The sequence below is a fragment of the Parasteatoda tepidariorum genome, chromosome 9 (genome assembly GCF_982258835.1).
Source record: "Parasteatoda tepidariorum strain Cologne lab strain chromosome 9, Ptep-v5.0, whole genome shotgun sequence".
Taxonomy (NCBI): domain Eukaryota; kingdom Metazoa; phylum Arthropoda; class Arachnida; order Araneae; family Theridiidae; genus Parasteatoda; species Parasteatoda tepidariorum.
In genome coordinates, this window is record NC_141763.1 from 29,092,239 (window position 1) to 29,108,670 (window position 16,432).

Sequence of the window (16,432 nt, forward strand, 5' to 3'; positions counted from 1 at the left end):
ACATTTTAATATCAAACAATCATTATCAGAGCTATTCATAGTTTCAAAAATGCCCTTAAACATGTTTATTAGTTACTTGGTTCAGTATTTCTTTAATAAAATTATTTTAAAAAAATTAAATAATTTTGAAACGTAAAATACAATGAGTATTAGGGCAAAACATTGCCAAAAGTAAATTACATTATCCTTACATTCATAGTATTTAACAAATATGAGATAAATGAATTTTTTTAAGAAACAAGAATTAAGTTCTTATTTATATTTAATCTTTTCCTAACTTTTATCTTAAAATAAAACATTTTTCGTAAAAAAATGTTTTGAAGTAATTAATTTTTTTAATTAAGATTGTAAAAAATTTCTTGTGCGAAAGAAGTTTGGAATTTCTATCACGCTCAAAACAATTTTGGAAGAAGGTGTTTCTAGGCTAGCTGTTTACAAAAAAGGAACTACAATTAAAACACTACAGTCAATCGGTGCCTTAATTAATCCATAATATAATAAATAGGAACAATTGTTAAATAATACTATTTAAATTTATCATTTTAACAAGAAAAATTCTGTTTTAAGAATTATCACCACCTAAATTAAATTTTACTTTAATCAACAAGTAGAATTCACAATATTAAAATTAAAATAAGAGTTAAACAACAACTTACACCAACTGCTGCTTTAATTTGAGCTTCAGCTTGTTTTGCAAATTGGTTGAAGTCAAAATGTGATTGCGACTGTGGTGCCACTGCTTGCTGCATTTGAGGGATCTGCTGAGACAATAGAGAAGCCGGTCCCACAGATGGACCATTAGTAGCCGGCATGCTTGAATTCTGTTCAGAACTAGAGGCAGATTTTTGCAAAAAACTCGCTAAATCAATACTAAAAAGAAAATAATTTTTGTACTATTTACTAATAAATATATTGTAAAGATAAAAATTGCATAATGTAAAAATTTATAAAAAAAGCAGATAAAAATCAAAACAGACACATGGAACTATTTACAACAATTACTAAATGCAAACAACTTTTGTTGTGGCTGCACAGCACTGAGCTCTTCCGCTCCGCTAAACTTCAACACCCCGACTTAATCAACTAGATATTTAAAACAACTTTCCTAGTTCCAAGAACATTAATATTTATCTTTGCACAAATCACTGAATAAATGATACATACATCTAATTATTTAATAATTTACATTGAATACAATCAAAGAAAAGAGAATAAAAATTACTTTTGCCCGAGAGCTGTAGCTGTTGGAATGTCTAATCCAGCAACTGCAGTTGATTGAGTGCCAGCACTAGGGGTAAAAACTTTAGTTTCTGTCAGCTATAAAACAAAAGAATTTTTAGACTTAATTTCCAGACATAACATTTCACATTACTTAACAAGCATTCTGTTGTATAGAAAGGATACTGACACAAAAGCCAGATGAGGCAATACTAAGTTTTAATTAAGTAAAATGCTTTAATATGCACTTATAGTGCAACAAAAAATAAATGAATATACATACATTTTCTGCCCAATCTTCTTCACTCCATTCTTCTGTAACTGCAACATCAGACCAGTTTCCTAAAAAAGCACTTTAAATTAATAATATGGTCTAAATAAAGTAGGTTGTCACTGCTAACTTCAACAATCTTTTCACTTTCGATCTCTAGCAATAAAGCTTTGACACATTTAATTATTGCAAACCCGATTTAAAAAGATATTGTCGACGCCAATTTCAATATCTTCAAAAGAATCTAAAACAATCCTCCATTTGTTAAAAAAATTGAATGTAGATAAGCAAGAGTCAGTACGAGGTTTCTTTATACCTTTCCAAAAAGGGTGAAAAAAACTGTACTGTGGTGGTTGCAATAACTAACTCAGTTGATGTCAAAATTCAACTTCACTTGTTCACTCAATGCATTGCCCCTATACTTTTATGTATGTGCTAGACCAAATGTTTTGCAAAATGCAAAAGCTGATTAAAAAAAATTAAACCAAATGAATAGATATGAAGGCATGATGTTTGCAGAGCAACTGAAAAATCTCCTGCAGATATAAAATGGCAACATGCTTTGCATGTTGCCACTTGCAAACTATTTCAAGTAAAACAAATGTCAAAGACAGGCATAAAGTTCATTTACTAAAAAATTTACAAGATATTTCCTTCAATATAAATGAAAACAATAAAAAGAATGTTATCCCTAAAGGATTGTCATTAAGCCAGCACACGGGAAGCAAAAATTTACAGAATTTATTCGGCATTGACATTCTTGCTAAAATATCTAAAGGTTGTAAATGAACCAAATTTTATAGGGTTAAGAAAAAATTTGTTCATCATTTCACCCGTCAAGTATAAAACAAAAAATAAATAAATAAATAATTACTACGATATAAAAACAATAATTGGTCAAATTAAGCTTTTATTTTTATTTTAAGTTAAATATTTTTTTAATTCTCTAATAAAAAGTGAATATAATACAGAAATCAAAACATTATTTAACAAATGAGAAATTATTTTCTTGGACATTTGAGTAAAATTTATGCCAAAACAAAAATGCAGAAAATAACTAAATAAATTAAAAATTTAATTGCACCCAAAAACCATATATCAACCAACTTTCAAAAGACTAACTGAGATAAAAAAAAATTAAGTAAAAATAAATAAAAGAGGAAAAAGTGAGTAAAAGAAAGCATGTTACATAAAGAAATCAAACTAATGCATTTTATAAACAATTAAGCAGATCTGTTTGATTGCAACAAATGCAATAACAAGCAAAATTTCTGTTGATGTGTATCGTACAAAGTTTTGTAGCTATTTAACAACGGATACATTCACGGGAATTGATAACTATTAAAAAATTACATAAAACTGATATAAATACAAAAAATTTAAAATCTGAAAAATAATTTCATGCTCAAAATCTGTATCTTCAATAATAATAAAAATTATACATACCGACAGTCATTGTTGAATCTGCAGCATTGGTCATGTTGACTTTTTCAGCGGTACTATTATTCCATGTGTCGATAGACTCCGGAAAACCATCATTATTCTGGAGACCTCTATTTTGAAAAGTTCGACTACGGCCACCCCTGCCTCTTCCTCTACCTAAAAACATAAATTAAGATTACTTTTACACAATACATCAAAATGAGAATTCTCTTAAATTAAAAGCTATGATAAAATAAATGAACTAATAATTGAACATTAGATTTTTCCTATGGTCTTTATCTTCAGACCTCTGCTGCATTATCTTTTTTAAATACAGTCAAGCCCCGCTATAGTGAACACGGTTTATAGTGAACTCCCGGATATAGTGAACGAAATATTTGGTCCCGTGCCTTGCTATACAGTATAATGTTATTTTTTGTGGATATAGTGAACCAAAAAAGTGAGGAGGTTGGATATAATGAACTTTTTTCTGTCTTCGACTGATTTTTTGGTAATAATTTTGAAATTTCTACTTCAAAATAAATACATATACCAATGTTTAAAACCATCTATAGAGGGTAATACTGCGATAAGCATTTTTTCTTGTTAGCTTCTTTTATTTCACTTTCCAATCCCTAAACAAACCAAGCAGATGCTTCCAACTCAGGCAGATGATGCACCTGTAAGGTGTCAGTGGGATCAATATGCATTTTCAGCCAGAGGGAATGAGTAATTATTCGTTATTGGTCAAAGGGTTGGACACTAATATGTGTCGATAAGGCCCTCATTTCAACTCCTTTTTGCTCTCAGTTCAGTTAAAAAAAGTCTGCGAACAAGTGTCTCAAATTTAACTATGAAGACCAGTAAACGTAAAACGTTCTACATTGATTATAAAATGGGCATAATCAGAAAAATTTAAAATGGTCGCAATCAAGTTGATATTGGCAGGGAATATAAACTATTCAAATCTGCAGTTTGTAACATAGGGAAAAATAGCCGATTAATAATTTCTGCTCATGAAAAAAATTTAGAATGCAGAAAAAAGTTGAGAAAAGCAGATCACAAGGATTTTGAAGAAGCATTACTGAAGTGGTTCAACATTCGAAGAAGCCGCAATCTTCCAATATCTGGACAAATGTCGATGAATTTATTAAGCGATTTTATGAGACTACTTTTATGTGCTCGAATGGCAGTTTAGGCAGTTTTAGAAAGCAGAATAACAGAAATTCAGGAAAAATTATCTGAGAGTCAGGAAGTGTTTCCGTATCTGATGTTGAGGATTGCTCATCAGCTAAAAATTGCTAATTTTTTTTTTGCACGCAAGACAAAGAATATTGAAAAATAACACATTTTTTGCTACTACATAATATTTTTCAGTCATTTATTTGAATAATGTGTAATAAAAGGGAGGAGTTTGGGAACCATTAGTTAAATTGCCTACGTAACGGATATAGTGAACTCCCGGTTATAGTGAACCAAAAGTTCGGTCCCTTGAAGGTTCACTATAGCGGGGTTTGACTGTATCAACAACCTTAATTAAATTAGAAAAATACAAGAAACATGAAATTAAAAATAAATAAAAAAATTACCTGAAAAGTTTTTCCTTGGACCTCGCGATCGGCCTTCATTGTTCCTCTCTCTGCGACCCTCTTGTAAATTCCTTTCGTTTTTCTCATTTTCTTTATTTCTCCCTAAAGTGAAATTTTCATCACATTAAAGTGTGGCAATAATGATTTCTTTAAAATTTTAAACCTGTGATTCAATATTCTAGAAATCGCATAGAATAAGATCACATACAAGAGTGTACACAATCAGAAAAATGACAAATTTACTAAGATAAACAAAAAATAGCGAGACACTTTTATCTATGTGACTTTTCTAAATTTCAAAACAAATACAGGGCGGATTATTTAATTTCTTCAAATATATTTTTAAAAAGAATTAAGAGCAGTAGCGAAAAAAAAATTAAGATATCTTAAGACATATATCAATATTTTACAAAATTACATGCTTTTTAAGCATTTTATTAATCATAATAAAGGAGTTTACTGATTTTATTTTAATTAGAAAATGAAACTATAACTGGGGAATTTAAAAGATGAAGTACATAATGAATTTCAATAACAATAGGATTTACCTAACAAAGATAGTAGACTTCTCTGACTCCAATAATATGCTTATATTTTTGGTCATAACTAGAAGATAGTAAGATTTTTCTTTTGATTATTGAATTATCATTTTAGCAAAAGTTTCTTTTTAATTAAAATTGTTTTCATGTGAAATTTCAATTGAAATCCATTGATGATATTCTAATTAATGTCTAAAAAGAGAGGAAAAAAAACTTAATACACCACATACCAATAATAAAGCTAAGTGTTAATTATTTTTCAATGACTAAACTTATGTATACATAAAAAATATTTATTAATTATTACTTTTGGGAAAAAGTTTATGTTCAAGTCACAAACAAAAAAATTAAATTAGCTGTTAACAAGTTCAGTTTTATTATGAAAAATAATACATTATAAACTTGGAAAATAATACATTATAAAAAAAAAATAATATTTCCATTATTTTCAGCCGAAAATAGACAAGAAACACATATTTCGGTCTAAAGGACATGTTTTATGATGTATATTCCTTTTAAGTCTTGCTGCAAAACAAACAAAATTTTGTTTTTACAGTTACAGCTAGATTGCAATCATTTATAACATAAAGATTCAACTATGTATATATTTCTGTTTTTATATTTCTATTGTATCTCTCAACAAATCTTATACCTAGAGCTTGATTGAGAAATGTTTAACTATATTGTGTTAACAATTTTGCTAGAAATCAAATTATAGAACTTTCCTTAGAAAAGCAAAACAGAAACAGATTGATCTGGAAATTTAAAAAAAAAAAAAACAACTGGAAATGGATTGGTCATGTTTTATGTAATTCTGAGAAATTTTAAAATAAATTAAGTTTTAGATTGGAACCCTCAGGGCAATAGAAAAAGAGGAACACTTAATAAATACTTGGCGCAGGATGATTGTTAACGAATTGAAAACAATAGGAAAGACAGTGAGTGAGGCAAAATATCTGGCCACAAATAAGAGTGAGATGGAAAGCTATGATAGAATTGCTAAAATAGTGAGAGAGGCAAAATATCTGGCCACAAATAAGAGTGAGATGGAAAGCTATAATAGAATTGATAAAACAGTGAGCGAGGCAAAATATCTGGCCACAAATAAGAGTGAGATGGAAAGCTATGATAGAATTGATAAAACAGTGAGCGAGGCAAAATATCTGGCCACAAATAAGAGTGAGATGGAAAGCTATGATAGAATTGATAAAACAGTGAGCGAGGCAAAATATCTGGCCACAAATAAGAGTGAGATGGAAAGCTATGATAGAATTGTCAAAACAGTGAATGAGGCAAAATATCTGGCCACAAATAAGAGTGAGATGGAAAGCTATGATCATGAGTGCCACTTGAAAAAAATTTTAAGACTGAACTCTTTTTTTGACCAATTAACATGATCTAATGTAGTTTATCAGAATTTTCTGAAATTTATAGCGCACTGACTCGAAAATGTATCTTTCCATGATAATGGCACAGATATTAAATCAATGATTTGATTATTTTTCTAATAAAATTTTTTCATTTTATAAATTTTTTTACAGCAATTAAGATAAAAATAACAGCTAACTCTATACATCTTTTTATAATAAACTACTAATTTTTTCATGAAGATATTCATATCTTTACTTCACCATTATTTTTTGTCTTATCTCCAAAAATTTATTCAATTTTTTTTTTTTTTTAAATTTAACTTTGATTAGCATTTCAAAACATTAAGAGTAAAATAAAAACTGAAGCAAATTTCGACACAACAATAGTACAAATTTTGTGTAAGCAAGCAAGCACTGTAGCAATGTTTACAGACCCTAATTTTTTGCATGACTTCACTTTTATATTTTTGAAAGCATTTATCCAATTTTTTTCATTTCGGTGTGACATCATTACTTGATCATTTCGCAATAATTCAATAACAATGCTTACATTAAAATTTATTATTTTTAACAGAAAATATTTGCTAACCTATTAAGGAAAAATGATGTTTTAATTTAAAAAACAAGCAGAAAAGAGACATTAATTGATGAAATTTAGTCTACTGATTTTTCTCCAGACTGATTTCAGTCCCGAGGACTGAAGAGTGGCACCCTTGGCTATGATAGAATTGCTAAAACAGTGAGCGAGGCAAAATATCTGGCCACAAACAAGAGTGAGATGGAAAGCTATGATAGAATTGCTAAGTTCTGTGAAAGTCTCTTAAAACAGTTGTAAAAAGAAATTTTAACAATATAAAATACTTACAATTTCGATTCTGATTTCCTCCACGATTCATGCGAGGAGGACCTCTGTATCTATAAGATCCTTCACCCCTCTGCTTTGGTTCCCTTCGTCTGTTTGTATTCTCGACAACTGGTTCTTTTTCTTCTTTTTCAACTGGTGCAGGTTCATGACCATTGACTTCTGGAGCTTTCTGTTGAGTCTGTCTGTTTTTCTTTTTCTTGCCGGATGTTTCCCACTTGCCCTATAAAGAATAACAATATCATAACTTAACATATCTTATTTAAATAACAGCCTTAACATGCTCGTGCTAACAGGCTAATACCATTCTTTTTTTATTAAAGGAGATCCTTAAGGATTTGAAGATCATTTATTTGGATATCTTAGTTAATTGAAGTAGTTCCTTAATTAGGTTATGTGTTATTTGTATTCATGTGGAGTCTTGGTGATTAGAACATCAATCATTTGTATACTTAAGTTAACTGAAATTCTTTAATTATTTTTACAGTTTATATTTATCCTTAGAAAGAATGGGTCATTCTAAAAAAATCCTAAACCTCATAATTACTTTTATTAGTATGTTAAATGTGACATAACTGCAGTGCTATAAACACTTTTTTTTTTAAATATACCATTTATTAATACACTGAATTGATAAAGGTATGTTGTCGATAAAAGAAACCATAAATAAAACAATTTTAAAAATAAATATTTGTGAAAGATCCTTTGAATAGAATTTTCTATTAATATAACTCACTACTTATATTGGCTTCGTTTCTTACTAAAACCCAATCGGAAGATTTAATCCTTCAAAATTTAAAATCTGGTCAATAATCAAAACTTTAATTTTTTTAATAAAATTTTAAAAAGCAGCTAAATGTTCTAAAGGTTAAGAATTCTATGATTATTGAATTATTAATTGGATTAAGAGAACAAGGAAATTGATCAAGCTTTTTCAAGCTCAAATAATGCATTGTGCATTATCTAAATATCATAATCAGTAATTCATCTATAGTTTCCAGAGTAACAAACTTGATAAATGAAGTTTTTTTTTCTTTCTAAAGTTAATTCAAGTCTTCAAAATTTTGATATGCAATTTAGGTAGAATTGATATGAGCTTCAATCACTTTAGTTGATATTGATGAGCTTCGAAACGGATATTCGTAATTTCATAACTCTACAAGGAGCTGCAAACAAGAAAACAAATTTCACTTTGGTTCTACATTAAAACTGTAATTCCACCAATTATGTATAAACAACTAGTTTAACTTTATTAAGATACAAAAATAAAGGGTTTTTGGAAAAAAAAATAGCATTTAAAATGATTCAAATTATTTTGGAAAAGTTCAGAGCTAGTAACAAAGATTAAATTAATTTTAAGCAAGATAATAGAGGAAAAAATAAATATTAAAAATTAAGCATAAAATTAAGAATCTTAGTTAAATTCATAAAATAATAAATGATAACTAAGTGAGAGACAAAAAAATTCACACCTGTGCTTAATCTTCACCAATTAATAGATATCAAGCTTCATTCAGAAGTTTTTATAAATTTAGAAAGGTGCAGGATAAAATCTATTTTTTTCTCAACTACAAAAACTATTTTCATTACAGTGCTCATTCTAGTACAGGGTTCATTCTAGAGAGGTCGTACTCCTGTCTATTCTTAGAATAAAAATTTTATGTCCTGTGTGCCCTTCAAACCTGATCAAGCGCCTTGACTTTTAAAAAAAATTATCAGCAGTAACGATGAAATTTTTTTAACAGTTTTTCAAATTCTGTATATTTAGCACTGTTTGAAGCCTTCAACTTGAGACTGTTCTATCAATTAGACGTCGTTTAATGAAATTTGCAGCTGCTATTAATAACTTTGGTTCTATTTTACTAGGGATTTTTAAACTATCATATACCAGAGTTCCCACTCTTTCAACCAAGCAAAAATTAAATACTTTTAAGGACTTTTTTTTTGTTGAAAAAATCAAGTGCTTTTTGAAAAATTAAGAAATGAAAACTAGATGTGATAAAATTGTATATTTAAGCTTCTTTAAAAGTTAAGCAAATTTTTTGGAAAGACAAAACCTTGTTTTTTTTTTATGAGTGCCTCTTTTTAAAGCATAATGTCTAGAATAAACCAAGTAAATATTTTCTTACAACTTAAAATTAATAAAAATCCTAGAATATGACATTTAGAACATCAATTAAGTAAAATCATACTATCTTTAATGTCTAATACAATCAAAAATATAAATGGATCATTACTTCGTCTTCATTGCCCTCTAAAAGCATAATTGTAGCACGGTTTGAATCATTGTCACAATCATGAAGAGCCACCAAGGCATCATCTTTTGTTCTTCCTGTTATTTCTATGATCTACAAGACAAATAAATTAAATAAAATAGCTATATCTCATAAGAACAGTAAGCTTAAGATAAAACAATAACTATGACACCTTTTCAAAAATATAACACCCCTGTAGCAAAATTTTTATGGGCTTTCTGTGACAAACTTCCCTAGCATTAATATTTTTCCTCAAAATATTTTTCTTTATAGCAATTACTAATTTAAAGTAACAGAAACGTTGTGCTTAAAGAAGAAAGTTTAGAATAAAAAACTTATCTTTTAATCTTTTGCAATTTCTGAATTTCTAATTTTATATTATTAATTTTAAATTGCAGTTTGAAGCCAGTCATTACAGACATTTTTTAAAATCCCAAATGAGAATAGAAAAATCACTATTTCTTTCCTCTCTGATGTGCAAGAAAGATATCTTTAAAAAAAAATAATGCAGAGAAAATATTTTTTTGAAAAATTATGCAGAAAGTAAAAACAAAATTTACCCTTCCCAAACGAAAAATCTTTCTGCAAAAACTAACATTCTGCGACAATGTCACCGCAATTCTGTCACAGAGGAAACTACATTTAATTCTAATATTATCACTTCAGCTATTTTTAGCTTTATTACATGGATAATTCTAAGGCAGCAATAATTCATTAAACAACAAAGAATTTATATAAAAATAAAATCTAGAAACACTTACCCTTTCAACTTTGTCTTTTAAATCTGGATAGTCAGCTTTATTTCCATCATAAATAATCTGTGCAATCCGCATCTGCTCAGCAGTAGGCTGTTTTAAAATAATCATACACACATTTTCAAATTAATAGAAAAAATTAAATAGATACTGTAATAAAGAATGGAAAGTAAATAGGAAACCTTTAAGATACTTATAGAAGCATATTCAATTAAAACTAATCACTATAATGTAGGGAATAATAATTTTATTTCTCTTAAACTTACTACAGTACAGAACCCGTTATCCAGAAATCAGAAAACCGGAACGAAATTCGATAAATTTTCCCACCATTTAAAAAAAAGAAAATTTTTTTTTCCTCATAAGATTTTAGGATTTTTCTTTTTTTTTTTAAAGATGTTCACCTTACCATCATTTTGGAAATAATTATTAGTGTATTACTTCATCATTTTTTCTCCTTTTTAAGATTATTTCCAATATTTTTCTTTTTTTAGTTGGGTTTAACAATAAAAAAACAGCTTTTTGTAGCGATTCAGGAAACCGGAAAAATCAGTTATCCGGAATAGCGATGGTACCGATCGTTCCGGATAATCGGTTCCCTACTGTATTTGAGAATCGTGGATCTCATATAAAGAATGGTTCACATAGAAAAAAAAGAACCATGAAAGAGAATTAAAATGAAAAACAAAACAAAAATATAGCCTGAAGAGTTTGTTTTGTTTGAAATGTTCATTAAAAAATGTGCAAAACAAATGGGAAAGTAAAATTTTTATAATTGACTGATTATAATAAAAATGCAATTTTAATGTATTAGTAGAAAAATTCTAAAAATATGTTGTTTGTTACTCTGACAATGAAATAAAGCAATTTTATATATTTAATTTTCTATATGTAATGAAAAGTGGATTGAGACAGACCTTATTTGCAATCATTCATTTCGAATTTGCGAGTATTTTTTAAATTAAATTAAAATATATTTTAGTATATTTAAGTTTAAAACAGTAGATTCTATTTTTAAATTTAACTTCTTTTATCTACTTTTATACATTAAATAACTCCTTTTAAATAACCACACAACAGATAATTATAATGACCTATTTCGTCGAAGAAATGATTTTTGATAGTTTTTTTTTTAAAATTATTACTGCAAAATAAATGTGAAGGCTGACTTATTACTGAGGGAAAGGAATGCTACGGATGTTTCCTAAAACATCTGTAGTGAATGTTTTAAAGCAAAAAAATAAACATATTTTTATTCTAATATATACATATATTAATCTTCTAATTATTTGAACATTCAAACAATGTTATTTAATATGACAGAAAAGGTATAATTTTTTTTTCAATAAGCAGAACACTTTTTTCATACCAATTCTCTTCTTATGCAGGCAATTTTTTGTTCCGCCATAACCGTCGCAAACAGTATAGTAAAAAATGTAATGAGTTAGAAACTCATAGCTGTTAGGTTAGTTTTTATAATCCACGTCCACGATGCTGGTTTATAAAAATTACCGAAAAAAGTAATATAAAGAAAAGTCAATATGTATTAAAACATTTTAGTTTAGCTCTTAATTGTAGAAAAGTTACTCTACCACTGCAATGTTTAGGCTGATAAAGATACTCAAAAACTTAGAATTATACCCTCTTTTTTTTTTTCTTGTCCAAATGGAAAAACTTGTTGTATTTTTAAGAGCAATTAATTCTTTTTTACAAGATGCTTATGAAATTTATAAAAAATTAAAATCAATGCTCCACTAGGTGCAATTGTTTATATTTATGAGATAAAATTCTTTCAGAAACACAGTCAACAAAAGGATGGACCAGCTATTATTCAGATCTCTCTAGAGTGCATGAATAAACATTGTAAATCAAAGGATTCACATGATGTCCCGTGTTCGTTTAGAAGGGATTTCAATATTTTGTTAATATTTATAAACACGTTCACCTATAATAAAACTACTATAACAATAAATAAGTTTTCTTTTTATAAGGTGCCAAAAACACATGAATTTTTTTTGAAATTTTATTAAAAATCAATAAAAAATATACCAAATAATAATAAAAGTAGACTTTACTAATATATTTAATTGGTTTCAAAATGGCTACCTTCTGCATCAATGCATAAGCACAAACGCTTATTGAAATTTTCAGCAATGGGACACAAATCTTTTCTAACTTTAAACTACCCTCGCGTTCCTACTAAAGCAAGTGCTTTAAAAAGTACAAACTTTTGTGTGGTTTAGTGCAAGCCTTAATTGCCAAAATAGACCATACTGTAATCCATGGGACTAAGATCTGGTGAGTGGGGCGGCTGTAACTTGACATTGTAAGAAAGCCAAAAAACAAACTGAGAGGAAAAAGAAATTGAGAAACAAAAAGGGATAAATACACACATTAAATTGAAGAGAGTTAACTTCTAAACTTTGTCCTTCATACTTCCAAACTTATGTGTTTTGTCTCATATAAATAGTTCATTTTTTTTAAAAAAAAGAAGAAAAAAATTTTGTCTTGTGCCCGGTTGTAACAAAAACTTGGAAGTTCACTTTAGCACTGACACAAATATGGAAATCTTTCATAATATTATCCTAACATTTATTAATAACTATGTAATTTCAATTAAAACTTGACGAATCTATTACATATTAATTGAAACCTACTTGTATTTTGGGAACTGCATTATCTCCTGTTTTCTGTCCTTCTGTCGAATTTTTTGTCGTAGAATGTGAAGGCTGTTTAGGCCTATCTTTAGAGCTTCTACCTGCTCTTTGTGAAGTGGTTGAACTCATCACAACTATATACAAAAGGAGTATTTACAAAATAACTGGAAGAAAAAAAAAAGGAACATTAAACTCACTAAGCATAATCTTTATAAAGTTTCAAACATAAATTCATTGAAAGTAAAATTCCTTAATATTTACTTTCTAATGTAAATCTTGTATATTTAAAAACTACAGGCAGTAACAGTTACTTAAACATGCATTTGAAAAAAAACATTAGTAGATAAATCGATACCTTAATAGCTTTTTAAGAATGATATAAGTACTAGTCTTCAAATAAATATAGCAGTGAACTCAGCAGAAATATTTTACTTTTTTACTCTTAATAAAAACAAATGCTGATGAGAAAGTTAATACTACTTAGGTAATTCATTTATTATTTACATTAATAATACAACATATTACAAGTAAAAAAATTCAACTACTACAGTTAAAAAAAAAACTGAGAAATTAAACTTTTAAAATTTATAGAAAATAAAATATCAGGGGTCTGTCTAGGTTTTTCTCAAAGGTACCTATTTTGTGAAAATTTAGACATAATTTGTGAAAAATTAAAAATTATATTAAAATATCAACACAAAAACATGGTAAAAATATAGATTTAATGTTTCTTAACGGATACAAAAACAAAGTTTTAAGGATAAGTATTTTGTGAAGGTACCGTTTTTCCTAAAGTTGAATTTGTGAAACTACCGTTCTAAATAAAATTGAATTTGTGAAGGTACCGCTAAACGGTAGCAAATTCGGCCTGGACAGACCCCTGAATATATTTCTTTTCCAACATCGAGAAACTTATTTTTCATAACCTAAAAGTTCAGTAAAAAAAAAAAAAAAAGTTGAAAGCAAGTTCTGAAAATCTCCCAATGTACATAACAATTCCATAAGTGTATTTAGAAAGGTAACAACTAAAAAATTTTAAATATTTATTTTCCATGAAGGAGTTGCAAAAGTAATAAACAGAAAATTCTCTTTGGTTACCATAAAATATGTTCATATAAATCACATAATACTGAATGCTCTGCAAAATAGAAAATGTATTGCAAAATACTTAACAAATAATAAACGGTTTAACAATTATTAGTAGAAACAAATCCTAATCATCTCTACACCATTTTCAAAATTATGACAAATATGTTTATATTTTGGATGACATCAAGGACAAGGAATGTAAGATGAAACACACAATATTTTACCAATTCATAAATAATATAACAAATCAATGTGAATTATTGTTCCGTGCACAGAATATAAAGAGAAGGTAAACCAAAATAAGTAAACAAGACATAACAGTTAATAATAAATTAATAAACAAGACATAACAAGACATAACAGTTAATAATAATAAACGGACTGTCAGCGCCAAATACCTTAAACAAATTAGAGGGCTGAAACTCGGGATATATTTGACTTAAAACAAATATCTTTTTACTACTAATCAAGTATTAAAAGCATATCCATGAGAAAAGTTAATATCCATGCATGTGTATTTGTTAAGCAAATGTAACTAAATTTTGATACAATTAATAAATACTTAATAAGAAACTAAATATTTAGCTTCATATGTCAGACACTGATACATAAAACAACTTAGCTAATTGGAAATCCCAAGTAATAGAAAATTGATAAAACAAAACATTTTAATTTAGAAACTTTACAAAAAATAAGCTAGTATCTAGAATTAATAATTAAAAAGTGGCAAAATTATACTAAGAATTTCTCGTCAATCAAGGTTTGGTATTTACATTTTAATTACAAGCAGTGTAAAATAATGAAAAGCAAAGTATAATTGTTTTCACTCTTTTCTTATATAAGAATCCAGTTGTAGATCCAACATTAAGTTTGAAAAATATTTACAATTCTAATTACAGTTTCACTATTACTCTACCAATCCTTTATATTTAAAGATTTAAGGGCTATCAACAAAAAAATGTAATGCTTTGAGTTTACTGAAAATTCTATAGGAATAAAGAACAAAATAAGGATTCATTACAATCTCAAACAGTCTCAGACATGTTTAAACACATCACTAAGTTGTAAAAATTAAAACAAAAAAAACTGAAAAAACATTAAGGTGAACTTGAATACTGATTGATAACCACAAGTTCATGTATATTATCAAACCATAAGTAAATTAATATTATGCAAACTTAAATTCCGAGAAAAATTTTTAGATTCAAAAGATAGGAAAAGAAAAAAATCAATGTAATAAACTTATTTAAAGATACTACTAAACAATTATTTACATACATTATAAATAAAGAACACGAGCATTGCGTTTACTATCAACAACAACTATAAACATATGTCCAACCTTAAGCAGATTTTCAGAAATAACGAAATAAATAAAGATTATAACGAATGTTTTTATAAATCATAAATAAAACACTATAGAAAATAAATTGCGAAACGAGTGGAGTAATTCTACCTCTACCCGAATTTGAACGTGCTCGTATTGAATACTGCGTATACTAACAGAGCTATCACAATTCAGTAAATATTTATTACAAATGTAATGGTTTATAAAATCTATAAATTGGCAAATTGAATGAAATTATACACTATAGCATGTCTATAATACAGTATTCACAAGATAAAATTATTAGTACAACAAATTACAGATCTTTATACAAAATTCACCCTTATGCATAATGCGCGGGATAAATTTACGTACACTTAATTCACATCAGTCCATTCACATTAAATAATAATTTAGTAAAATGAAACAGAACAAAATAAAATTTACTCATCAAGACAAAGCTTTTAATTCTGAAAGTAGTTTTATTCAACTATTATTTATTTATTTTTCCTTTCAAGCAATCGCATGCAGCTGACCGCCAGAACGTTGTTTCTTTAGTACGAAGAAAGGATTATTTAAAATAATGCAGTTAGATTTTAACTCTATATAAAATTAAATATTTTATAATCTTAGAATGGGAGAATTAGTTTTTTAAACACTGGTAAACAAGTACTATATACACAATGAATAATAATACTTACGCTCACTTAAGCCTACTATTCTTTTCGGGCTCACACAAAGCCCTGCTATCTCTAATTTTAATGTTGGCGGTTACAAGTAAGCATTCATTACAGTCAAAAGATTTTACTTCATTTACGAACTTGAAATTGAGTTCATGACGTTTCTGAGAAAAGTGGGTGAGTAATTTAGCAATTACCTGATTTATTTAAAATAATGCAGTCATAAGACAATAATTTATGGTATTTTTTAAATGCAAAAGAAAATATCTACGCAAATTCGCTTTATACCACCAATCTTCGGAGCCATTCTTGTTGCTTTCAGACTTCCTCCTTTTAAGGAGCGTTTTCACTTTATGAAAGATGCATGCAAAATATCCATGTGCACATTTTGCATAATT

General features: G+C 27.8%; 1 protein-coding gene across 7 annotated transcripts in view; it reads right to left on the bottom strand.

Moving 5' to 3' along the window:
• The window catches only part of lig (ubiquitin-associated protein-like lingerer), a 41,017-nt gene extending 24,825 nt beyond the window's left edge, over positions 1-16,192 (bottom strand). For 4 of the 7 annotated variants that reach the window (XM_016053019.5, XM_016053017.5, XM_016053018.5 and 1 more), the window contains exons 1-10: positions 16,056-16,192; positions 12,939-13,102; positions 10,288-10,374; positions 9,509-9,619; positions 7,275-7,494; positions 4,501-4,602; positions 2,936-3,088; positions 1,502-1,560; positions 1,223-1,317; positions 657-870 (exon numbers count right to left, since the gene is read on the bottom strand). In XM_016053019.5, the coding sequence (XP_015908505.1) occupies positions 657-870; positions 1,223-1,317; positions 1,502-1,560; positions 2,936-3,088; positions 4,501-4,602; positions 7,275-7,494; positions 9,509-9,619; positions 10,288-10,374; positions 12,939-13,067 (1,170 nt within the window). In that variant the 5' untranslated portion in view covers positions 13,068-13,102; positions 16,056-16,192. The other 3 variants (XM_071186211.2, XM_016053016.5, XM_071186210.2) reach the window with 2 other exon arrangements.
• Between the last annotated feature and the right edge of the window lie 240 nt (positions 16,193-16,432).